Source organism: Alosa pseudoharengus, unplaced genomic scaffold (assembly GCF_046254945.1).
Source record: "Alosa pseudoharengus isolate Yale_2024_CS ecotype anadromous, Long Island Sound unplaced genomic scaffold, YU_APseudo_1.1 YU_APseudo_1.1_scf_14, whole genome shotgun sequence".
NCBI lineage: Eukaryota > Metazoa > Chordata > Actinopteri > Clupeiformes > Clupeidae > Alosa > Alosa pseudoharengus.
This window is the reverse complement of record NW_027468609.1, coordinates 19,903,617-19,930,085: the sequence shown is the minus strand read 5'-3', so window position 1 is coordinate 19,930,085 and position 26,469 is coordinate 19,903,617. Positions and strand designations below refer to the sequence as shown.

Here is a 26,469-nt window from a genome sequence, read left to right as displayed (position 1 = left end):
CCACATAAATAAACACTGAGCGCACCCATTCTAATCACAACACGCAAGCCTGGAAAATTCTCACCTCACAGCAATCAAAAGTGCATACATTTATGAAACAATCAAAGAAATCATAAGGGTTGGGCTAATAAATGTTCAGCGTGTACAGGGCGTGCAGGTCAACATTGTAAAAAAGGAGTTGAAATGAAAAATATAGCGTTATAGATTGCATGACTTAAATGTGCCTACTAGGTTTCGAGCAGAGTGAATTGCGGGTGCTCGTTTCTAGGACTGTCGTTCATTGGAATACCTTGTAGACAACCCACTCCTTTCGGCAGGCTACACTTCATTGCTACACACGCTAGTCTATACACTCTCGCGGCTGTAGCAAACCACTGGCAAGGACGATAGTGCGCGTCCCCGTGACTCAGTCTCGCCACAGAAAACAAAGCTGCACGGCTTCCATTACAGCCAGCAGAACTCTGAGAAGATTTGCACAGAGACATCTGAAATATCGTTCATAAGATGGATCTACGGCTAATTTAGGGACCGCAGATATATAGGCCTGCTTGGAGGACAGTAAGACAGCAGGACACTTGCTATATTGACAAAACATTTTTCCGGACTGCTTTGTCTTGGCCAGCTAGCAAGCCATCATTGTCGTTTCTGTTGCCATCCATCCAGCTAGTCTGCTAGCTGAACAGCTACGGAAAATAGCGCCATGTTGTTGTCAAAAAGGGCTTGTTAGGAAGACAAATCTTGACTTAAAGGCGGAACATTTCCCCACCAGGACTCTCCGTTTTGCTTCAGGGATCCCGAATCTGTGCTCCAGTGGCGGAGCCATCGGACTGTCAATCGGCGACATGGCGGAGCAAAGCTACTCCTGGTGAGTGCGCATAGCCCTAGAATTCTAGTTGGTCAACAAGGCAACCTATACGATTCGAATTAAACCAAGAGCTTAATTATATCCAAAACATATATGAATATGCATACAGGTCTGTATGCAGTTGAACTATTGTTATCCCCTATAGAATTAAAGGGAGCTTCGTATGTGTTAGTGCTCTTATGAGCTAACCACTAGCTAGCCAGCTAACATCGGCTGTCTAACGTTAGCTAGCTGGTTAATTGTTGGCCGTAGAGGAAAATGGTTTAGTGGGTTAATCTGGTTCAGTGGGTTTGTAGCAAGAACATCCTTTTGTACATGTATTCCACCACATTTGACCTATTGTCAACTTTAATGTGCATGATATCCATACAGGAAATGATAATTAGCTATCATGTATTTGCAAGTACAACATTGTAATGTATCCATATAGCTGAGAGTTGCTAGCCTATTGCTAAGTGGCTTTTTTTATTTTCGTAACGTTAGCTGGGGTTGCTAGCCTGCCAACTAGCTGTGTATGCTAACTAGCCTTGCTAGCTTAATGTACTAGCTCAACAAAGAATAATCATGTACAGCTAGCATAGCATAATGGTTCATTACGAGATGACCAGCGTTAGCTAGCCATCTGAACTGAAATCTTTCAATTGATCAGGTAACCTCGGTGTGCTGCAGTTGCTCGATTTATTCATTGCATGTCAGCACCTTTAGCTGATGCCAATATTACTCCTCCAGCTAATTTTCTATTGGAAATGGTTATCATAGAATCTAGGTATCGAGATAAAAGGTCTGAATCTGTGACAAAGTTGCAATTAAGATAAAGGTTCTGGCTATAACGAGACTTGATGATTGGATGTGGAGACATATGCTGAATCCCTTTACGTTTAGGGACAGATTAAACGTTAGTAAAGCCCCTGTGCCACAAATGTTTTGTTTGTGTGATGCATGGCTACCTCGAAGGTACGGACGACCTAAAACTGTTTGCTCTTAGTCAATACCACTAAATCCTCTTTGTCCAACCTGATTAGCCGTATCTCACGTCGACATTAGTGCAGCGATGACCGCCTGTTGGCAGAAAAGGTTTTCAGGTCATAGAATCAAGGTAATTCTTGAAAGTCCCAAACAACGTGGGCCCGCTAACTAAGACAAAACATTGATGCTTATCAGATTCTTTTTTTAGATTACAATCATGTGTATCCTCTGCTTTCTAAACGTTGAGGATACATTATCCTTAAATACCGACCAATGAATTCAGTCTGGTCAATATTGTATTGTTTTGAGTTCGCTCTAAGCATGGATCCCCAAGCCTAAGGAAGACTACCAGTATTGTGGTGTGAGTGGTTTCAGGACCTGAATCCTCAGATAACCCATCTGCCAAGAATCCTTCAGGCGGCACAGCTGGTCAAATACCATCTCCCCTGAGTGACATGCCTTTCAGTCTCTCTCATCAACGCATCAAGAAGCGTCAAAAAATTACTCCCCAGATAATAAATATCACTGCCAATCATGAGTGCTCTGTTCAACACACACACACACACACACACACACACACACAGACACACACAGACTCTGTTAAAAGTGACTGGGTTCAGCTAGCGTTGTTGGAGATGGGCAATGACAACACAGGTCCGTCTTTTGTAACCCTCCGTCTTGAGCGGCAAGGGCACTGAGACTTATTGTCAGGAGCAGAGAATGAGCTCACTGTGGAGTCAGCCTGCCTCAATGCGAGGAGCAACAGCAGCAGCACCAAATGAGTGCTTGATGGCCGTTAATTCTGCAGCAGGAATGCTCTGGTCAGTGAGACGAGAGGAACAGTGCTCCAAAAGATATTTCCCCCCTCGTCCCAGGAATGCTGCTTGGTCACGACAAAAAAAAAGAAAGATAGAAAGAAAGGGAGGAAAAAAAAGTGAGAGAGAAAAAAGCAGATACCGCTTCCCTTGGCCCCTCCAATGTTGAAAGGGATGCTCATACTCGGTGAGGGATCAGAAAGAGGATCCTACCTCATCCAGAGTTATAGCTTCAGGGTTATTGCCCGATTAACCGTAGCACAAAAGGAGCATATTTTCACAATGAAGCCTAACTGCACCTACAGCTGTGTGTTACAGCAGAGTGTTGCATCTCTGCAGCCACACATGTGCAGGATTTTGACATTTTTGTATGAGCGTTATCTTCTGCTCAAAATGTGTTGCAGTTGTTGATTATGGTGTTCCTGTGTGGTTCTAGGGTAATAGTTGTTTGTGGTTTAGAGAGACTAACAGTTAGACCGTCTGAGCCACCAATACAGATAATCTACAGTTCATATTAGTCATACATGACTACTGGGTCATTCAGCTTTTATTCCTGCTTTTGTGGTGGTTTTTCCCCTGTTTTTTCTTTTCACATTCTCAAACTCAGAAGTACTACAGGTGTATAAACTTGTACCATCCATCTCTTACATAGTTCGTCACTGTCAGAGCCATCATCATTCTTTTTATTTAGTATGCATACTGTCTCAATGTAAACAGTTTCATTAGAGGTACAGTAGCATTTGATTTGGTTAAATGCAATAAGCAGTTTAACTATTGCGTTTAATTTTAACTTTAAACCAGCCTCTCATTCCTCGTATGGAAATTCATGTTTGGGTGTGTTGAATCATTTCGGATGCTAGACATTTTTTGTCAGTAACGCCAGGGATAGTTTGGAACAACTGTGTAAGATCCCTTCACTCATTTTTTGGCACAGTACTTGAGATGCCTAATAACAAGAACAGATTCCCCAAGCTAGGGTCCGTTCCTGCCCCACCCTTTAGAAATCTTATTTAGCAGAGTACATAATAATAGCCATCACATGTAGCTAGCCAAGAACAGCTTTCTGTGTCTTATTTTTTTATAGATTATTATTATTAGGGATGCACCGAATCCAGGATTCGGTTTCGGATTCGGCCGAATATTGGATTTTTTGACGGGGTTCGGTTTCTGCCGAACCTTAGAATTTTCCCCCACCGAACCGAACCCTACGCTTACACTATGTGCGCTACGCTGGTCGACGTCATGACGCCGCCGTTGATTATAGGAAGGTGTTTACGTAGGTGGCCCGTTCGAATGCAGTAGCTCAGGCTGTGTGAGTGAGAAAGTGAAAATGGAACTCGTGAGCAGAAAAAGTGTTGTTTGGCAGTACTTTCAGTCCAAAGAAGGTGATTCTAGTCGAGCTACATGTTCAATTTGCAATGCCGTTTTGTCTCGTGGTGGTAAGGACCCTAAACAGTACATAACATCGCCGCTGTTAAAACATTTGCGTATGAAACATTCGAAAGAATACGAGTTGTGCATCCGGCTGTCACCTCTTAATGCCGAGCGTCTTGTTTTCCTGAAAGGGAACATTCATTTCATGTAAGAGGTTGAGGTTAGCCTACAGGTTACGGTTATAGGTGTGTGATTAGGCCTACAATTTTGTGTTATATTTGGCTACTGTTAATCGTAGTTTAGCTGTTCCAACCAAAACAACAGCAGTTTTTTGAGTAATTGTTCAATAGCCAACCATTAGCTAGTCACCAAACATTTTGATTTAAAAAAAAACTTTTATTTGCATTGTTGCACTTTGGTGAAAACTGAAAGATTTTGGTTTGTAGCCTACTTGGTTGCACTTTGGTTTGTACTTTGTACTTTATGGGATTAAGACTCATATTTTGTATAGGCTATTGGTTGGATCTTGAGATGGCCTAATTGTCAAAATAGTCATCCTGGCCTAATGTTGCCTTTTTTACAGTTAAAATAAAATTAAATATACACTGCTGTGGATGTTATTTACTTCATAAATGTGCTTACTGTGTTAATGGACTGAGGATGGAGTAGGATTCGGTTTCGGATTCGGCAGAATCTTAACCAGTGGATTCGGTATTCGGCCGAACCCCAAAAATCTGGATTCGGTGCATCCCTAATTATTATTATTATTATTATTATTATTATTATTATGATTATGATGATGATGATGATGATGATGATGATATTCCTTTATTTGTTTTGGTTGGAGGTTGAAGTTGCTGATTGTTGTTGTGATGGTGTAGGCTGTGTTTTATCCATGGCTCTAGAAACTTCCTTAGCACTTTAGGGCTGTATGTAACAGTTGTACACAATGCCCTTCATGGTAATCTTTTCAAACCATATTGGGAAAAATCTAGCAAAGAAATAATTGGTCAGGATAAATAGTTAGCAGCTAAATCTCAGATATGTGAGATGCTGCATCATGGCCAATAGGTAAACATTTCTAATTGTACATGAACTTCTGTTGACTTAAGGATCACTCACAGGGAAATGTTGCAGAAGCCTCTATGCTCCTAAATGTTATCAACACATGTATATGGAAAACTGTATGTTCATTTTGTTATCAGTACTTCTAGTTACTTAGCCAATTTATACACGAATCCGACGAACATTCTATGTAGGCTGCCATCTTGTGGCGACGCCATTACTGAGCTGTTACTGGTATGTAAACAAACCTCCCTGATAACGCACCCTCAATGACCGCTATAGCCAGGCAGTATGGCTTGTTGGGTTGATTATGACAGTGGCCTCCAGTCACAGATAGGTACAAGCGATCTTACAGATTATTTATGAAAATAGCTTAGAGTAGAGAATGGGATAATAAAGACATAATTGGGAATAGGTTGATATTATATCTACTTAACTACTGTAGCTAGCTAACGTTGCAATAGCTAGGCTAGCTAACGAGGAAACTATAAAAATATCTGGCAACAATAAATAAATATAAATAAACAATAAAAAAAAACAATAAATAAATAAATGAATGGATATCAAATAAACAAATTCATGTTTTTCATTTGTAACCATTGTTTGTCTAATTTTCACATTTCAAAAAAAAGGGTAAGGTACAGCTAACTGCTATCTGTGCAAACCGTATGGTAATGTTAGGCGACCAGACAGGGCAGTCGAACCGGGGTATTTTGTGTATCTCACATTGTTTTTTCTTCCAACTGGTAATTTTATTGCTGCTATTGGAACAATTAGCCCATTTCACAAGATGGGGCCGCTGTGTAAATCAACTTCCTGTGGAAGAGCACTGTCCCATAGACAGCAAAAGAAAAGTCCACAGGAAAGACAGACACAGGAAGACGTTTTACCCTGGCAATTAAGGTATCATTAACATCAATGAGGCCGGACACCTGGACACTGTGAAATTGGTCTATTGAAAACGGAACATGTTTTCCCACTCGACATTATAAAAGAAGTAGTGAGACAGTCGTAAATCGCGGGCTGTTATCCCAGTAGACGCAACCAATCCAATAGGAGGCACTGGCGCAACGCTACCCAGCAACAGCTCAGTAATGTCGCCCGCTTACTTCCGGTAGTTTCGCTGGATTCGTGTATAGGCAGCTCATGGCGTTACTACTTTGAGTTTCACACAGCATTGGGTATTCCGATGGAATGCCGTTTTAGTGGCCAAGTTGTGCTTCTAGGACCTGGACATTTTCTCCTTCTCACATTTCCTTTGATATGATGTTGGCACTAGGGGTGAACGATTTTGGAAAAAAATCGAATTGCGATTTTTCTCACCAATATTGCGATTGCGATGCGATATGGAATTATTTTTAAGCCCTTTATCTTCTGTCTTATTCAACAAAGACAAGCAATATATTATTCTATAGTATGACCAACACAAAATTAGATAAGTTAAACATAAACTGTTCTTTCCTGGAGCCCAGGCCTATGTTATGATGGCATTAGGTCATTGAATAAGATTGATGAATGAAATATTTTAATCACATTAGTAGACCTATATTTGTTGAACTTCCAGCCTTGTAAACATTTAATGATTCTGATTCGTTTCTATTTTGTTTCTATTTCATGTAGATATGACCTTCTCGTTAGTTAACAAATAGGTCTACATGTAGTGGCACTGACACGGCTTCTCCTTGTCCTGTGCTCTCCATACACGCGCGCGCGCAGGCACACACACACACACACACACACACACACACACACACACACACACACAGACCCGCTCCTCTCCTCTGTAGGCTACTTGCACGTGAATCGGAACAAACTACTGTAGATTGTTGTAGCGCAAATAAATGCGGCCGAATGACCGTTCGGCTCGGTGTTAACTAAAGGTTAGCATCATCAACACCGCAGCGCAATACGCATGCATGCAAATTAACTAGTTTGTTCATATCACAAAGCCAATCGCGGAGACAAAACTCTTTAAACATGCAAAGTTAGCAGCATGTATGTAGCCTAGAGCCTTAGCTGGTAAGCTAATGTTAGAACAGCTGGGTTTTTGGTGGTTAGCTGTGTCAACTACTTGCGGATAACATTATGCATCAATTCTGTGCCGCCAACCCCCTTGGATATCGCAAATGCCCCCACTGTCACTGTACTCCAGTAAACAAAGTCCCCAGTGCACAGGTGAATGGCTGCTGTGCAGCCTAAACAGTCGTGGAGTTTTAATCGTCAGCTGGACAAGTGAACGAAGTTACCAGCCAGAGTAGCAGCACAGGGGAATTATGAACTAGAACCAGGGACATGGCAGGTTCGAGCAAAAGGTAATGAAGAGGTTTATTTTTAACCAAAGTAGCTCTACTGATGAGACCTTTCTTGACACTGTTAGCTGGTCCTCTTGTTTACGTTTTTTGCTTTTTCAGTGGTCGGTGAGAAGAGTTGGTGGCGCGTCGGCAAGCGCAAGTATAAATGCGTTTTGGTGACGTCACATATTACAAATCGCAGCCTTTGCGGTTTGAAAATCGTGTTTCATCATATCGCGATATTATCGCAAATGCAATAAATCGTTCAGCCCTAGTTGGCACTACACTTTACTGCTGTTCCTCTGTTGTCTGGTATCTGAATATCCCCCCCCCCCCCCCCCCCCCCATAAAAAGCTGTTTGACATTAGCACTCCTGACAGTGTTCCAATGCCTTAGCCAATGCTGCTCTGTCAAATGTGATGCTTGGAGTTATGTTTAAATAATAGGACATATACTATGAGCACGTAAGTTCCATCACACAGCCATGCAGCACTGCTTCTCTTCTCCTGTGACTTGTGTTGATTGCTATGGTTGTCGTTAGTGATTGGCAGCCTCCATATAAAGGCCTCTAAGTATAACAGTTGGTCAGTGAAACTCTGACCACATTTGCACGAGTGAGATTAACTCAATATGAGCGGTCAAAACGATGACACGTCAGTGGTGCTAATATACCCATCTGTCTGTCACTCTCTCCGCTTTGGGTTTGTACGCACCCTCCCCCCCCCCACCCTAATCCCAACTCTGCGTGAGTGGTGCGCGCTTGCGGCTAAAGAGCAGTGGATTTGTGTCCCTGTGAAAATGGCACCTTCCTCTCACTCCTGTTGAGTGCCCTTGGGCAAAGCACTTACCCCCCAGTGCCCCTGCAGTGCTGCCCAGCGCTTAGCAGTAAAGAAGCCTGATAATGAGAGCCTTCATATGGGAGCCTGTTTATGTGACTCCGTCCATGTACCTTGTGTGGTGGTTTGTATTTTGGTATCTATGTAAAAATTGTGAAGCCTCTTTGATTGTCTTGAAAAGCACTATAAAAATGAAATGTATTATTATTTAGGGCTGAAACGATTCATCGAGTTACTCGAATAACTCGATTACAAAAATTACTCGAGGCAAAAACCCTGTTTCGAAGCCTCGTTAAATTCCTATGACGTGCACTATACGCGCAGGGATCTGATTGTTCCACACAGACCGTTTTTCAGGAAGCACACCACTAGCGCGTGAATCGTGATACATTCTGAATCATAGGTTATGTCTATTCTGAATTAGCTGGCACGATGGACGGAGTCAAGATGTCCATAAATGGCAGAGAATGTCTAAAGTTTTCAAGTAAAGTTTTGGGATCATTACATACTCTGAAACGAAAACATGCACTCCATGCTGTTTCACCAAGCGTCAATAAAGTAGGCTATCTATCAATCTATCTAGTCTATCTATCATCTATCTACGTAGCCTATAGCCTACATTGATGTTTGACTGTATTTGTAGCGATGTCGTGATGTCGTAGCTTTTTATGTTTTTAAGTAGTAAACTTATTCACGTTCAATTGCAAGACAGTATGCCTAAAAAAGAACCCCTTTTTATACACACATGCATGCACCCTCATCTTCCCTCACGCACCGCATGCGTGCACACACACACACACAGGTTGCTGGGTTACCATAGCAAATAGGCTCACCCCAGAAATATTTTTTTAGTAGCCTAATGGTAAAATTATTTGTTAGTAGCCTAATGGTAGGCTATTTTTTAGTAGCCTAATGGTAACATTATTTGTTAGTAGCCTAATGGTAAATGCTGCAGGTGTAGAAATCTAAAACAGATATTTACTTTGATGTCAAGTCTAGATTACAGCATGAAACTTGTTGTGCATATTAATACATTTAATTGCTTTCCCTCTTCTCCCTCCCAGCACTTCACAACATAGTATGGACAGCTTAGCCCAGCTAAGTCATGCACAAGAGGCTGCAATTTTACAGAGAGCATTTTGAACATTATTTAATTGTTGGCACTTATAAACACTAAATGGGTAAAATGCAATAAATGGGCTTAGTTTTGGAGCCAAATGTTGGAGTTAGAATAAATACCTCTGTGCCAATTACTTGATCATTTTACAGCCATGTCAGTTTCGTTATGCATTATTTGTTTTGGTTGTTTAAAAATGCAAAAAAAAATGTTTTCCGATTAATCGATCGATAAAGTGCTAGATTAATCGATTACAAAAAGAATCGATAGCTGCAGCCCTACCTAGCTCGAGTTGCTACAGTCAGCAGCTAACGCAGCCAGGAAGCTACAGCACTGCACTCTAGTGGCATGTCTGTGAGCTCCCATATGGCCCACAACACCCCCCCCATAGGAAAACTAGAGGGCAATCTATAGATCCAGAGCTGTTAGTCATATTAATACTGTTACTAATATACTAATACTATGCCGATTTTATGCCGGTCAAATGCACTCGCCTGCTGCAATTGTAACAACACCCAGCTGAGTTTGCAAAGTTTGAAGAAGCTAGCAACCAGGCCAACACTCGGGACAGAAAGCGCTAATAGGCTATTGAGTTTTTCTATGCAGCGAACGCTGTGCTTTGCCATATTGTGTGGAATTTACTAAGCTGTCACTTCATGGGCTACGTAAACATCGCTCATCACTGCCCATCCCTGCCGCTAATTGTGTGCCCACAGCTGAACCACAAGCGCAGCTGAACGGAGATAACCGATTGCGACATTAAAAAGAACAATGTCAACAAGCAGCGACATACAGTAGCCCTAGTAGTTCTACTCCACTTTAAAAAAAATACTAGAACTATTTACTGCACGTAGACTAGGGCTATGCCTAGCAGATTGAGAAGTGGATGTCGTGAAAGTGAACAAACGATAGCCAGTGTTGGGAATGTTACTTTAAAAAAGGGACATCAAGGAGGTGGTCATCCCCAACCCCCACCCCCACACCCCCTCAATACCAGTGCAACACTCACCTCCACCATCACAGGCTATCGTACCCCCACCATCACTGGATATTGCACCCCTCCCCCCAGGGCTGTACGTTAACTTTTTTTGCAAGTAGCACTGGTGCTACAGAGGTTAAAAGTTTTGTAGCACCAGCCACAAATTCTGTAGCATCGATATAAAACCTCTAAAATCTCTAAAAACAATCAGTTCATCACAGTTCATCAATTGTGTTTGGGATCTAGGCCTACTGCAACTGGATTGATAAAAGGTCATGTAGTTGTAAACATCTCACCTGGCTACATTGTGTTTGAGATTAACAAAAGCTATCAGCATGATATGTTATTTGGTTGTTGTGTTTTTGTAAAAACAAAAAAACAATCCATGACAGTTCCATGCAGTTAGACTTTTCAATGGGTATCAGGAAGACAGGTCATGACATTGATTTTTTGTTAATTTTTCTTATTCATGGATTGGAAGTCAGTTCATTTATTTTTGAATAAGTACAAGATATGCTGAAGATTTTATTCCACTAAGATTTAATTCACGTTTAGTTCATATTTCTAAGTTTTTAGATTAGTGTAACCTTACATTCAACCTTATTGTCATTGCACGAGTGAAATACCCTAATTACATCTAACCAGTGGTGCAAATGAGTAGGCTAACTGACATGTCAAATGCATCCCTAGACGGTTCCATACACATAGGCTACAATAGGTAGCCTACTAAAGATAGCTGAAGGTCTGTGGCTAACGCAGTCGTAGGCTAATTAAAGTGTCGTGAAGGTTTTTTCGGAGCCGATCTTGTAAAGGTTATTAAGCACTAAGCGAGACTGTTGCGCATGAAGTGGGCTCATATTTGACAGTTAGAAGCGAACGTCCCGGTGGACTTTTTTCTTCTAAGTTTTAGATCTGAATGGTGTTGTTTGGATAAGTTGTTCGTTTTAAACTGAACTAAAAATGCAAAGCAACAAGGCGATTGCCACACACTTCTACCTCTGCTTGCCTAATCTAATCACCTCAGCCCGGCCCGGTCGGAAGATACTTTCGCTTTAGGCATCACTTGTTTGATTCGCGAGGATAATTAAGGTGTTGTTTGATTTGGAGTTGGATTGTTTGGATACTATGCCTACAAACAAGTAGACATAGTTTTTAATCGCATAGACTGCAAATAAGTTGAAATCAAAGTAGCCTACATAGATTCCCCTCTCACAGAAGTAGTCTATACATACGCACCTCAAACAAACAAACAAGCGTTTCACCGGGAGCCTACACTGGGCGTGTAACGAAGAGCTCCGTTCGCGACGCGCAAAAACAGAAGACGGGTCTATTTTTTTTTTTAACGTAGCCTACGAGCCGCTATGACATCTGGTGTAGCCAGTTGCACTGATCACAGTAGAAGGTAATTGCTGTAGCCTCCCTGTCAGTCTCACACGCATGCATTGTATTGCCATAAGCAAAACTGTATAGGCCTACTGTAGCACCAGTGCTACGTTGGTAAATCATCCATCGCACAAACAAATTTTTTTGTAGCATGTGCGACATATATGTCGCACTGTACAGCCCTGCCTCCCCCACACGGCGATCACGAACAATGAGGCGACAACGACCTCAGTCAACAGCCATCAGACATACAGATCCCAGATGCACCCCTCCCCCTCCCCTCCCCTTACACCCCCCATCATCACAGGAAAACAAGTGAGCGCTAAACTAAAGAAACTGAACACGAGAAAGGCAGCGGGGCCTGACAGACTGTGTCCAAGGCTACTCAAGGCCTGTGCTGCTGAGCTGGGGGAGCCACTGAAAAATATCTTCAATCTAAGTCTACGCCTGGGACAAGTTCCAACACTGTGGAAGACATCATGTCTCACCCCTGTCCCTAAAAAGCCACATCCTAGTAGCTTAATGACTACAGACCTGTCGCTCTAACATCACATGTGATGAAGACAATGGAGCGACTCGTCTTAGGTATGCTCAGACCCCAGGTACGCCATGCACTAGACCCGTTACAGTCTGCATACCAGGAGAAAGTGGGCGTGGACGATGCCATCACTTATCTTCTACACAGGACACATTCTCACCTGGACAAGGGGAAAAGTGCTGTGAGAATCATGTTCTTTGATTTCTCAAGCGCTTTTAACACCATCCAACCCCTCAGACTGGGAGACAAGCTCTTGCAGATGGGTGTGGACACTCACCTGGTAACCTGGATCACAGATTACCTGACGGAGCGACCACAGTTCGTCAGACTGAAGAACTGTCTCTCTGACACTGTGATCAGCAGCACCGGAGCGCCACAGGGAACTGTGCTCTCTCCAGTCCTGTTCACCTTGTACACATCTGACTTCTGCTACAACACTGAGTCATGCCACATGCAGAAGTTTTCTGACAATACTGCAATTGTGGGGTGTATCAGGAACGCAGAAGGAGGAGTATAGGAGCCTGGTGGAGGACTGTGCAATTGTGCAAACTGAATCATCTCCAACTCAACACTTCAAAGACCAAGGAGATGGTGGTGGATTTCCGCAGGTCTAAGCCCACTCTGCTACCAGTCTCCATTGATGGGGTCAATGTCGAGGTGGTAAGCACCTACAAATACCTGGATCTCCACCTGGACAATAAACTGGACTGGTCAGCCAACACTGACACACTCTACAAGAAAGGGCAGAGCAGGCTGTACTTTCTGAGGAGGCTGCGCTCCTTCAATGTGTGCAGCAAGCTCCTCAGGATGTTCTACCAGTCTGTTGTTGCCAGCGTCCTCTTCTATGCAGTGGTATGTTGGGAAGGAAGCACAAAGAAGAAGGATGCGGGGCGACTTGACAGGCTGGTAAGGAAAGCTGGCTCTGTAGTGGGAGCTGAACTGGAGTGCATCACTTCAATATCTGACAAAAGGACCCTGAACAAACTGATCAACATCTTGGACAATGAGTGTCATCCACTCCACAGCACTATTTGTTAAGCTGAAGAGCCTGATCAGCTGGAGACTTCGCTCACTGCCTTGCACAACAGACAGACTGAGGAAGTCATTCATCCCCAGGGCCATTGAACTGTTCAATGCATCACTTAAGGGAAGAGGAGAAATAGACTTCTCCGCATAGTTTGTCTGCCTCTTCACCACCTCCATGTCTTGAACTGTCTGTCCACTAGCCACTTTACCATTGTCTTCTGCCTCACTGTTTGCGTGCTTTATTAGCACATATGCACAACCCCTCCCTCCATGCCACAGCCGAACTGTGACCACACTTATACCTTTCTTAATATAGTTATTTATACATAGATATATAGACTTTATTCTTGCACTGTTGCACTGTTTGTCTTACTCGTTTGACTTACTCATTTGCACCATCACCATGACACTCATTCACAAAGAGCACCTTACCTTACCTTATGCACAGAGGACCACAGGCTCAGTCCCTGCTTCAGTCATTGCAAGCGCACCTGATTGATTAATCACCCACTATGTGGATACTGTTTTTTATAATTGATTTAGATTAAGTTTTATTTAGTATAATTTGTATTTTAGTATATTAGTATATTTATCTTCTACAGTCCTTATTGCTTAGTTGTGTTTTTTTATATTATATACTTTTAATTACTTTTTCTGCTGTTAGTGAATGTGTGTATGTTGTCTGTATGCTACTGTGACCTTGAATTTCCCCTAGGGATCAATAAAGTATCTATCTATCTATTTATCTATCTATCTAAAAAAGTAATTAGTTATAGTTACTCACTACTTGTTCCAAAAAGTAACTGAGTTGGTAACTGAATTACTCTATGATAAGAGTAACTCGTTACCAGGGAAAGTAACTATTTGCGTTACTGTTACAAAAAAAAAATTGCTATATGTCAAAGAATTTGGATGTTTTGAGCAGCCAGTTGAAATGAGTAGAACAGACAGGTGTTTGTAGGCTACATAACTTTCGATATTTATTAGATAGATAGATAGATAGATAGATAGATAGATAGATTCTTTCTTTCTTTCTTTCTTTCTTGATCCTCAAGGGGAAATTCAAGATATTGCACATCGACAGACCTACGGTTGACTTAAGCCTGTGTCATAGGTTTTTGTTGTGAGGCAGAAAGATCTAGCTTTTGCTGCTTGGAGGACTTTGCTCCGAGTCCTTCTTTGCTAGTGGATGGCGAGCTATCATCTGTGTTGAAGGTATCTGTGTTTTTGGCCACTAGCTTTAGATGCGTGTGTGAGATGCTTCATTAAATTAGAGTTGCTTACAACGGATGTCGACAAAGTCTTCGCTCCTGGACATAATGTACACATTACATGCACGTTCTTGCCCTGATGAATTTGAAGTAGTGCTTATATCTCCACCTTGAAAATGCCAACTTTCCGGATTGCTCCTGACCTCTGCTGTTTAGTCGAATCTCTATTTTAGCTGTTGCGTGTGTGTGGCACGTGTGCTGGCAAGTGTGTAAAAGCACTGGCTCTGATTAGCTAAGGCAGTCATGTTTCATGATAGCCAATCATAATCGCTTACGTCGTTATTAACCCACCCCCTTACTAGCTGTGAGCCAGGGTGCGTTCGGATTACAGTTTATTCAATCAATGCATAGTAACGCACTGCATTTAAGGTCCAGTAACGTTAACGGCGTTGTAACGACGGGAAAAGTAATTAGTTATTACCCCGTTAAAAATAACGTCGTTACCTAACGCCGTTCTTTTAAACAGCGTTATTCCAAACACTGACGATAGCCTATTAGAAAGGCAAACAAAAGTTAAAGTTGTTTTGACATTGTAGCCTACAATAAAGAAAACTGATGCTCTGAATACTGAATACTGTCTCTGAAAGTTTCTATAGCCTAATTGATTCATTTAACCGGAATTTAGATTTAAGTTTTTCACCGCAAAACAGACGTGCGCTGTTTTCATATATGGTGGAGCACCTAATCGCTATTAGCACTTCTCCTCCCCTGTGTTTGCGTGATAGCCTACTCCCACTTTTCCCTCGCCCTCCCATAAATTCAACAATGCATATGAAAATATTTTCCATGGTAGCATGTTCAAATGTATCATGAAAATTGTTCTTATAACTTTAGTTGGATATTGGATGTGAGAAGAAAAAAATGGATGTTCCATAACAGTGCATTTATATTAGTAGTCTGTAAAAAGAATGTCCCACACTGTAGTTGGCATTATAACATTATAGCATATGGCATTATAATTACACTGGCATTATAGTTTGATACTGCAGCTGAAGTTAGACTTGAAGAAGAATCTGTCTAATCACCGGTTACATTTTTTTAACAGCCATTTCATTATTGATAAGTTGATTACATTTCTATTTTAACATGTTCTATTAAAGAAAAGATAGAAAATAACTATTAGTGTGTGCTGTAAAATGGTAAGAAGAAATAAAATCGGAACCGGCCCAAAAATTGCAATCGGTGCATCTCTACTTCACAAAGCAGTTTATTCTAACTACAAATGCAATTTCAATGTTTCCTTGCGCTACTCTGTATGGTTAGGCTATTGCTTGCATGAGAAAAAAAAAATCCTAGCAGATATCAGCCATTACTTTGAGAACTTAATGCAATTCTTAATGCAAGCACCCTGCACTAGTACGCAAGTGGAGAAAATATTTCTGCCCACACGGATATCAAATTTCATTGTTTGAATGTTAGCCAGAAACAACGGGCTACTTTGGCGTGGCCTAGGCTAAAATATGCATAAATTAGGCTACAGATGATGGCAAGAAGAATAATCACGTTATATTCAATTATGACTAAACACAGTTCTCACGGGGATTACCAAGTCTATAGTTGTTGTTTTTTTAAAGACTGTTGTTGGAATCCACCTCATTAGGCTAAATAGGCCTAGTGTAGACTATGATTATCTGCAGCTCTGGCGGGTTGCAGATTCACTCGCAGACGCACACATGCATTGAACTCAATTGTAGCATATGTAGTGCCTCCTCCTTTGATAACACCCGGTATCTAGTAGCCAACCATGTATATCTTGATCGAGATTTCTTTGTTTTCATTTTCTAATGATCCGTAATTTCACAACAATGACTATCAGGTGAGTGACGAGCACTCCCACACTCCCCGCAACACTTTCAGATGTCTGGTGGATATCTTCCCTTCCTACAAAAATGTGCAGCCAAGTCCTGCCCAACTCTGCTTTTGATGGGCTAAACACGTTTGTTAGGTTAAAAGCGAGAGCTGTCATTGAGATCCAGCACAGTGGCGGAATACTTTAAGCCCTGCTTATTGCCTTTACGGAGATAGGACCCTTGAGAGTGAACAGAAAGGAGTGGCAGATAGCTAGAAGGATGGGATTTTCGAAATCCAACTAGGGTCCTCGTGGACACCTAGGCTTGCATCACAACTTTCATGAACACTGGTGTTGTTACAGAAATTAGCTAAATAATCGGCCAAGACATATACCAAGACATATACAGTAAATAGCCATGACATGTACAGTGATTCTGTATGCGAAGTAAATGGCCAAGTCATACAATTTCTGTCAATCAACGCATGGGTTTGGGTTAGTAGGAAGAGCGGGTTGTTTTTAGGTTGGTTGATGATGAGCTTAAACATCAACCACCCTTTTCCCGAGTGGTGCACTGCACCTTTAACCCATAGCCTTCAAGCGGTAAGCCACACCACCAGTATCCCAGCCACTGGAAGCTGTGATTTCCCCCAGTGGACGGGCACAGGGTGGAAAATACCAGTGGTCACTGCAAGAACAGCATTTTTTGTGATATTTTTAAGCCCGTCAGACACCACGTTTACATCACGGCTCGGTCAGTGCCAACCTGCCAAGGCCAGATATTGGTCATTCGCTGGTGCAAACCAGAAATGTCCCAGAGCTCTTCGCTACATGGCTCGCTCGGCTCGTAGAATTGAGTTGAGTCAAGTCCCCATGATGTTCCCTCAAGTGTTTCCAGTGTTTTTTTTTTTTTTTGTGGTTAGCTTTTCAAAAGAGGTGCTCACTTTCCAGTAGCTTGTCCAACACGGCTGAAAGCTGGTGTCTGGAGAGTTGCATTGCGTCCAAGTGGGCGCCCTTTTCAGGTGCTCTTACAGCATATGGATGATTCCCTTTCCTGTGTCTGATGTGGAGCATAGTATTTCTTTCTCTTTTTTCCCCCTCTTGTTTGAAGTAGCTTCTGTAATAGACCTCTACTGAATGTGCACATTAAATGTTAGAGTGCATCCTGTTGGGAGTGGACAGTGGAAATGATGGGAAATGGAAACCCAGGTTGGGGGTGTCAGGGTGGAGTGGTAAAATGCAGGGATGGTTGGCTACACCATTTAAAACCCAGTACCTACCGGTAGTTCTTCTTTTTAGAACAGGGAGTTTATAGAAGGGGCTTCTTTCAACATAAGCACAACATGCACACGCTCACACACACACACACACACACACACACACACACAGATTGGCATGATTAACTCAGGTTTGTTTCTTTGATAGGCATCAGTGAGATCCAGACCATTGTCTATTGTGTTTGTATTGCAACGTTGCTTTTGTATGTGTTCACAGACCATCACGTTCTGCCCCTCCTAATAGGAGTCTGATGCATTTTCATTTTTTACTTGTAATGCGCTTTAGCTGCACTTGTATAAATTGTTCTATTTATGATCATTGTTTTTGGAATGTTTTTTGTAATGAGCATACAGTAATTACATAATTCGATTTTTTTTATTATTATTGCTTGTTCTCTTTGGTATGTTACACTCTCATTCAGAAGTGTTCTTCACAGTTCCCTTTGTTGTCTCACCAGTCATTTCTTCTACTCATTGTTCACTGCAACATTGTCGTCACTCATTCTCTGATTAACAAACCACCCTTTTCTTCCTGTCTCTCTATGCTGAAAGTCAAAATCTGGCAGAACTGTATAGTAGTCATGGTAGCACTAACCCAAGGAAGTGAGCACTGTTATCAAGGAGCAAATATGTTAACATAGAAAATATCAATGGGTGGGGTCAGAAATCCCTTGTGTGGTAAGCAGTGTTGACTGAGGGCACAAGCAGTAAACATTAAATTAAATAATGTCACAAAAAAAGACTTTATAATTGAAAAATCATTAAAACATCAATAGCACACAAAGGAAATGGTATCTGCAAGAACCTCAAGAATTTTGAGTGAGTTCTTACAAGAAATATAAGAATTAAGCTAAAATATCTGGTTACACTTAGGAGCATTCTCCACCTTGACAAAATAACTTGTTAAATGTTAGGTTTTTCTTCTAAATATTCACAAGGAAATGTTGCATATCAAAGCAAACATGATTAAAGTGTACAGTGACAAATTCAAGTAGAAAAAAGTATCTAATTTTCATTTTATTTCAAATTATTTTCGCGTCACACCATATGACAATTTTAGGCACTAACATGACAAATTCACATATAAATATATATTTCACATTTTTAAAAAAAAAAAAAAAAAATGTATATTAGTCAAGTTTAGAGATACAGCAACACATATAAACACTTTTTAGGGATGATATTTGAAGTTTTTTAAAATTCCTTTTTTCAGGCTTATTTGTCATCCACCCACATACTAGTTATAAATCATTACTTTATTTAGGCAGAATAAGTTTGTTGTGGTTTCCAAGCTCATTAATGTTAACGTTAGCGGTCTTCCACTGATATTCATGGCATTAGCTAGCTTTGTGGTTAGCTAGTCTATGATGAGCCCTAATTTAGCAATGGATAACGTCATACTGCAAATTGTAAAACATAGGCTACGCTTTCAAAATAACAGGCGGGGGAGAGATGATACGTCTGACTGCTATAACTGTCACGCTATTAAAGAAATACATCTTCAGTCACATTGTCAAAAGTTAAAAGGACAAACAGTCAACTACACTGTAACAACGTAACGTAATTACTAGCTAATTCCTCTTCACTCTCGGCTTATTTAACAGCAGCAAAACTGGACATTGTTTTCACGAATTTTGTCATGCTTATTTGAGTTAAGAGAACTGATGGGGATGTTCTTTTAATTGTTATTTCAAGCAATGTATGTCTCGTGACCAAATCACCATGAACACACTTCACTGATGATCTCACTCGCGGATAACTGGTTCTCTCTGCCCGACTCTGGCTGGATCAGCAGGTTGCAGGATGTGTGGCGCGTTATACACGAGTGTTGCCAGCAGGGACGGTGTAGAGTGCCCTCTGGTGGACAAACTATACAACACCAACACTCATGACATGCTTGAAGGGTGTTTCGTACATTTTTATTTTATTTTTAAAATATTCATTTATCGGCCATTATCGGGCTCTACCTTGAGCTACACAGTTCCGAACTTCCTACGAGTTTTTTTCTGTTTACATTCGCACTGTCAGTAGGAACGCTAAGTCAACGTAACGCAAACATTAATGGAGCGCTGTGGACCAAAACATTGCACTTAAACTTATTTGGCCCCTTATATTTAAAGAAAGTAAGAAATGGACACACAAGCCTACATAGAAAATGCCTTAATAAAGGGTCATTACTGGCTTCCACTAGGGCTGTGCGATATGGGAAAAAATTAATATCCCGATACATTTTCTCAATTTCACGATATACGATACATATCTCGATATTTTGAAATCTCCTTTAAAGGACCCCATGAAATCACACTTTTACCCTTTACCGTTTTCACTACAATCACAGGTGGTATCCATCCAAAACATTTTATATTTTCATAGTGATTAACCACAATTGAGTTGAATAAGACTATTATTTATTCAAACAAAGCAGAAACAAAATTACAACAAATATGAAATAGAACTGAACAGTAGGGGTGGGCAATATACAGTGGAGAAAATAAGTATTGAACATTTTTTTCAGTAAGTATACTTCCAGAGAGGCTATTCGCATAAAAATGTCTACAGACATTAGTATTAACTTAGGTAATCCACACATATTAAAAAAAACATTAATGTCCCTAAGTAGAGTTATGAGTAAAAAAGTGGAATGGCACAGTATTGAACACACTAAGAAAAAACAGTACACAAAGGCAAGGAATGGCAAGGAACGAGCTGGAATCTATACATAGTTAAAGAGTAATTATCCCTCCTATCTGTGCAAATTAATGTAAGCTGGGTTAGTACATATTGATGAGCTATAAAAAGGTTTTTCGTTACCAAGTTGTCACACAAGAAACATGTCATGATGGGTAAAAGCAAAGAGCTCTACCAAGACCGTTGCAACATTATTGTTGCAAAACATATCAATGGAACTGGTTACAGATGCATTTCAAAACTTCAGAATCATCCAGTAAGCAGTATTGGAGCCATTATCGTGGAAGGAACATCACTGCATCATCAATCGGCCATGCACAGGATCTCCTCACAAGATTTCTGACCAGGAAGTCAGAAAGATAGTCAGAAATGTAGCCTAAGAGCCAAGGACCACTCCAGAAAGACTTGGAGGCAGCAGGTTCAATTGTTACAGAGAAAATCGTAGGTAATGCACTCCACCGCCATGGCCTCTATGCACGCTCACCCCACATCTATTACTGAAGAAAAACATGTCGAAGCTCATTGAAAGTTTGCTACACAACATTTGGACGAGCCTATGAAATACTAAGAGAATGTATTCTGGTCAGGTGAGAGCAAAATTTAACTCTTTGGATGTCATACTACACACCATATTTGGAGGAGAAATGGCACTGTGCATCACCCTAAAAATACCATACCAACAGTGAAGTTTGGAGGTGGAGGCATCACGGTGTGGGGCTGTTTTTCATCTCATTGTACTGGCAGACTTCATACAGTTGAAGAAATGATGAATGGAGCCATTTTTTCTGGGAGAATCTTGCCATCCACCAGAACAATGAGGATGAGACATGGCTAGACCTTCCAGCAGGACAATGATCCAAAGCATTCAGCAAAGGAAACTCTCAATTGGTTTCAGAGAAAGGAAATTCAGGCCCTGATTTAAATCCAATTGAACAGTTTTGGAAGTTACCTAAAGATCAGGATTTACAAGAGGGACCCCTGGAATCTTCAATATTAAAAGACTATCTGTTTAAAAGAATGGGCCAAAATCACACCTGAATACTGCGACTGATTAGTTTCGTCATAGTGGAAATGCCTTGAAGCTCTTATTACAAATAAAGGGTTTTCCACAAAGTATTTAAGAAATTTCAGTAGGCGTGTTCAATACTTTTTTCCTTGACAAGGCCCCCCAAATACCACTCATCATTTAAATAACATAGAAGTGTTTTACTTTTACCTTTGTGTTTTACCTTGTTACTCAGTAATTTTGTGATTTATGCTGTATTTAATAGGCCATATAAGAAGCTTAGTCTTTAGGGAGAAAATTTACTTTTTAACCGCAATTAATCGAGATTAATTCATTTCAAAATATGAGTAATTCGTTTTTTTAATCGTTTGACAGCCCTAACAAAAACGTAAAATATTTAACCGCAGCAATTTACTAATTTAGCAGGCAAATCTGTGGCCTAGCACAGTGAAATGCCATCAGTCAAATTATTACTCATCCTTAGAGTGGACGCTGCAATTTGGAAAAACAATATATATTTGCTGCTGTGCTGAGTGTCTTATAGCTATCTGTTTCGTACAGATTACTCAGGTATGCTCATGCGTATATTTCACAGGTATGCTCATGCATATATCGTAAAAGCTTTCAAGACAGAACCATTGAACATATTTTAATCTGTATTTATAAAAAAAATACTGTAGATTAGATTGATGTGTTAAAATTATGATCGATAGTCTAATAATGGCATTATTAAGTGAAGAGTACCTGATGATTTGTTCAGGACTTGAAAAATATTGGGACTTGGACTTGGACTCGACTTGCCCTTCTCTGTATTTACTTGGGACTTGACTTGGACTTGACTGCTAAGACTTGCCAAACAGTGACTTGGTCCCACCTCTGGTGGATAGCCTGTCTTTTTAGCCCATTAAACGGAACAAACAACAAATGGAATTGTTAATTTTCTACAGAATCAGATGAGCGTGCACACACGCAGGTCACACACAGCGCACATTAACACAAGAGGCCCAAGCAAGCATAGCCTATTGAAATAGAATTCTAGTCTTACCATTGACGAAAAGTCTTGAAATGAACGGCAACAGTGTTTGAAACTACAGTGCCTCTGTCACTGATCCATATGCAGCATCGACGTTAATTGGGGCAACTTGAAATCCTCATCCAGTTGAATGATACAACCTTATAGCCTACTGGTAGCCTGTCTTTACCACCGTATGCAACGCAAATAGGACCAACTTCACTAGTAGGCCTAGACATAATTCGCTTAGTTTTCTTTGGTCTCCATATCTCCTGATAGGCTAACAACTTTTTTTTTAAGTCACCCAAGACGTGCTGCCTGAAATGCACATGCGTTGTCACGGCTACATTTAAACAGATCTTGCACACAGGAAGAAAGCTGGCTTTATGGTACGACAATATGCCATATTAAGTAGCTGAATATTACCGTGAGTTTCCCAAGGAGCTGAACACGGGCCGCCTAAATCTTCAGCTTAAAATGATGCATAGTGTTATCGGGGAGTCTCGGTGCACCACGGTGAAAGGTGGGATGGATATTGAGTAAGCTCCATCTAGGGATGTAACGGTATGAAAATTTAACCTCACGGTTATAGTGACCAAAATTATCATGGTTTTCGGTATTATCACGGTATTTTTAAAAGTGTGTTCAATATGTTCAGAAAGCATTGATAGGCCTACACAAGCTGAAATAGTTTCAAAAAGTGTCCCGTTCAGTTTTTCATGTTTAATTGGCTATGTGATTATCGCTTAACTTACCCTACCATGACTTGGAGGTTGCTATTACTGTTATTTGGATCCAATGAGTGAGACCAGGCTTGGAATTTCACCATTCTGGGGGCAAGGCCACTTGGCCTTCAGTTGGGCATATTTAGTGGAGGGCACAAAGGCCACATAGGCTATAAAAAATATCAAAGTTGTATAGCCTATTCACTGCAGTAGACCTGCATCACTGTATGAAACATTACAAAAACATGAAACATGACATATTATATAGAACTGCAAATCATCTGAACATCTAATATTTACATATATCTAGGCTATCTAGTATTGAACAATTTAAGCACAGTTCAGCTTGCTTAGCATTTTGTGATCTACTTTCACAAACTCTTAGTCAGCTGTCCTCTGATTTACCGATATTTAGGCGATATTTGTAACATTTATTTTGTATTTGGCCCGTTATGAAATCATGTGGAACAATTTAAACACATTGTAAAACTTAAAGCCCAAATTTGGAGACATCCATGCATGTCGAAATGTACTGCAAATTCAAAAGTGGATTACTCTGGAACGGCTAACTGTACAGGGGACTGCTTTACACCTTTATGTTCGGTAAGGTCTGCTGTTTATTCTGATATATGGTTTGTCATGTGTTAAACGAAAGGTTCGTGAAGTATTGCACCGAGAGGAATGGGTAGGGAGATTGACGAAAACCTTCAGTAGAATTTAAATTGAATTATATTATTTCCGTTTCTCGCGAACCGTTCACCACAGCAATTCACGGCTAACATCGTTTAAAAGCTGAGAAAAAGCTCTTTCATGTGATACTTGTGATGTCTGTGTGATGAGTAGGCTACTTCGCGAGTAGTTCAACTGAGAAGAATAGGTGAATTTAGACGCACTTTCTTTCTTGCGCTGTCACTTTCTCCACTGCGTAAAAGAAATTAATTTGCGCTGTGAATGCTAAGATTATTTTGACAGGCCATAGGCTAAATAAAATTCGCTATTAGTAGGATGCAAAGCAGAATATTGAAAGAAGGGCACCAAGGGCACCGTGGCCTGTAAACCTCTGATTTTTAAAGGGACATCGGCCAACGCAAGGGGCAAAAATTTGGCCGCCGTGAAATTCCTACCCTGAGTGAGACCAAAGTAAGTGTTCCAAATAAAACTTTAGGCTACTGTGTTCTTCTGATAACGTGAGTGGAATGGATTTAATGTGCACGCGAACATAAAAAGACGCAGAGTGCAAATGATACAGTGCAAGTTTTGCGGTGAAAATGTTCCGCCTTTTAAAATCAGGTGTAGCCTAATCCAATTTGCAGTTAAAACCATCAATTAGACAACAGAATCAGTAGGGTACCAATTTTGCTTCATTGTACCAGGCCTACTGTATGTCAAAAGCAGGCTCGGATGAAGCTGGGAAGGATTAAACACACGGTTTCAACACCGTGATAATCAACCGTGATAATTATGATATTTCAAAAGAAAACGGTAATTGTTATCATCAACATTTTTATCACGGTTTATCATTATACCGGTAATCGTTACATCCCTAGCTCCATCCACAAACAAGAACTCTCTTCAGCGAGGTAGATGAACTTATTCATCTGTGTCTTTGTGTGCCTGTTTCAGTGGCCTCCTCAGAGCGTTCTTTCTCTTCTTTTTGAAAGTGTAGGTTAAAGGCTACACTGTGCGTTTATGATGTTAGCATTTGTTGTAGGCTATATTTGTGATATGTGGATCAATTTAATGTAGGCTAGCCTATGAATATTGCGTTGTGTAGGCCTATGTTGCATATGTTTTGAGTTATGTGTTCTGTCTAATATGCTGTGTGATGGGGTCTTAAGCCTGTTTTGACACCCATGTCAGAAGCGTCAACAATTATTACGTTTTATTAATGTTGGTGTTCAACAGTTTTATATTTCACGTGTCACCGTCGATTTCGGTGCAAGGCTACAGCAACTTTGTTACCTTAGTGTAGCATCAGATAGCAGATGGTTACTTTGTTTGCGTTAGTATCAATCTGTGGTTTGCGACATTTTGTCGCATTTTTTCTGTAGTGTAGGCATAATGTTCTTGACAGTGATGTATTCCTGTGCTCTGTGTCATGCAATGCTAGACTACAGCACCCACAACCAAACCTCACTTCCCACGGCCCTGCATACACCTAACCTGAGCATTAGCCCTCCCAGACAAACTTGACTAGACAAGATGTACCGGTATCTTAAACCCCAGTCATACCCTGGTCATCAATCACTGTAGACACCAAATTATAGACTTTGAAGTCATTGGCCAGTATATTCTGAAACTTGGCAATTTAATTCGACCCAATGACACCATCACTGAGTAAAATTGCATGTCTTAAAAATGTCAATTCTCTCCCATGATGACATGATATTATTCCTTTTAAGCATTTGTATCATGTCTGTTTTTGTAGTGCTTAGCTTTGAGGCTTTGAATTGAGATGATGTCTTCAATGGAATAAATCAAGAATCAGTACACTTCAAATGGCCTGAAGCCAATGCTATGTAAGCCCATGTGGAGATAGTGATTACAGCTCACAGACAGCCTCTTTCAGCCAATGTTCAAATTCTAAACTATACAGATGTAACCCTTTTTTAACGAGTGCTAGTCACTCAGCACAGTAAAGGTTAACTTAGTTACACTAAATAATGGCGCGACAGGATCCTGAATTCTCAGCAGTGGAATAGTGAATTGGCTGAGATTCCTGATACCATAAATATAAATGTATAGCTGTGTAGTAGGATTAAAAAAATGGTAAATATGAATAATTATAAATACAAATTTAGTAGCGCGGTGCCTCCACTGTAAAAATACTACACTTACCTTAGGCTAGTGTATTATGCACTTCTACAGAATTTAAATACCTTCTGAAAAACCTTCTGAAAAACACCTCTGAACACGCACTGGAATCTCTAGCATCTAGGCTAGCAAGAGTGCCACGTAACAAGTCTGAGAGAGGCTCTATGCCTTTTTTGAGTCAGGCTGCTGTTGCTGCAGCAGCTGTGTGAGGTGGCTCTCTCAGAGAAAGAAAACTGTTCCGAGGCTATGCGGATTCAGGCAACACTTCGGCACGTGCCGACTTGATCAGACTTGATAAGTGGCACTCTTGCTAGCCTAGATGCTAGAGATTCCAGCGCGTGTTCAGAGGTGTTTTTCAGAAGGTATTTCAAAAAGGATTTTGAAACACGGACCAGTCATCAACTCCAGCTAAAAGCATTGGAGCCTCTAAGTTTTCCTCCAGTTGTCAGCTCTTTCAGATTTTTGTTGAAAAAAAGGCATAGAGCCTCTGGCTGCCCCTGGAGTTTACAACGAGGAGTCAAAAACGTCAGAAATAGCAGAATTGCTCGCCTTGGCCCGGTCCAAGAAAAATACATGACAACCCGCAGAAGCCTGCGGCTGCAGGCAACTTCTGCTCACTGGAGGGGGGGGGG

General features: G+C 40.9%; 1 protein-coding gene across 2 annotated transcripts in view; it reads left to right on the top strand.

Annotated features, from left to right (window-relative positions):
* Positions 1-420: 420 nt before the first annotated feature.
* sppl3 (signal peptide peptidase 3) overlaps positions 421-26,469 on the top strand; it is a 50,146-nt gene continuing 24,097 nt past the window's right edge. For both annotated transcript variants that reach the window (XM_076284089.1, XM_076284088.1), the window contains exon 1: positions 421-865. In XM_076284089.1, the coding sequence (XP_076140204.1) occupies positions 843-865 (23 nt within the window). In that variant the 5' untranslated portion in view covers positions 421-842. The remainder of the gene's footprint in view (positions 866-26,469) is intronic.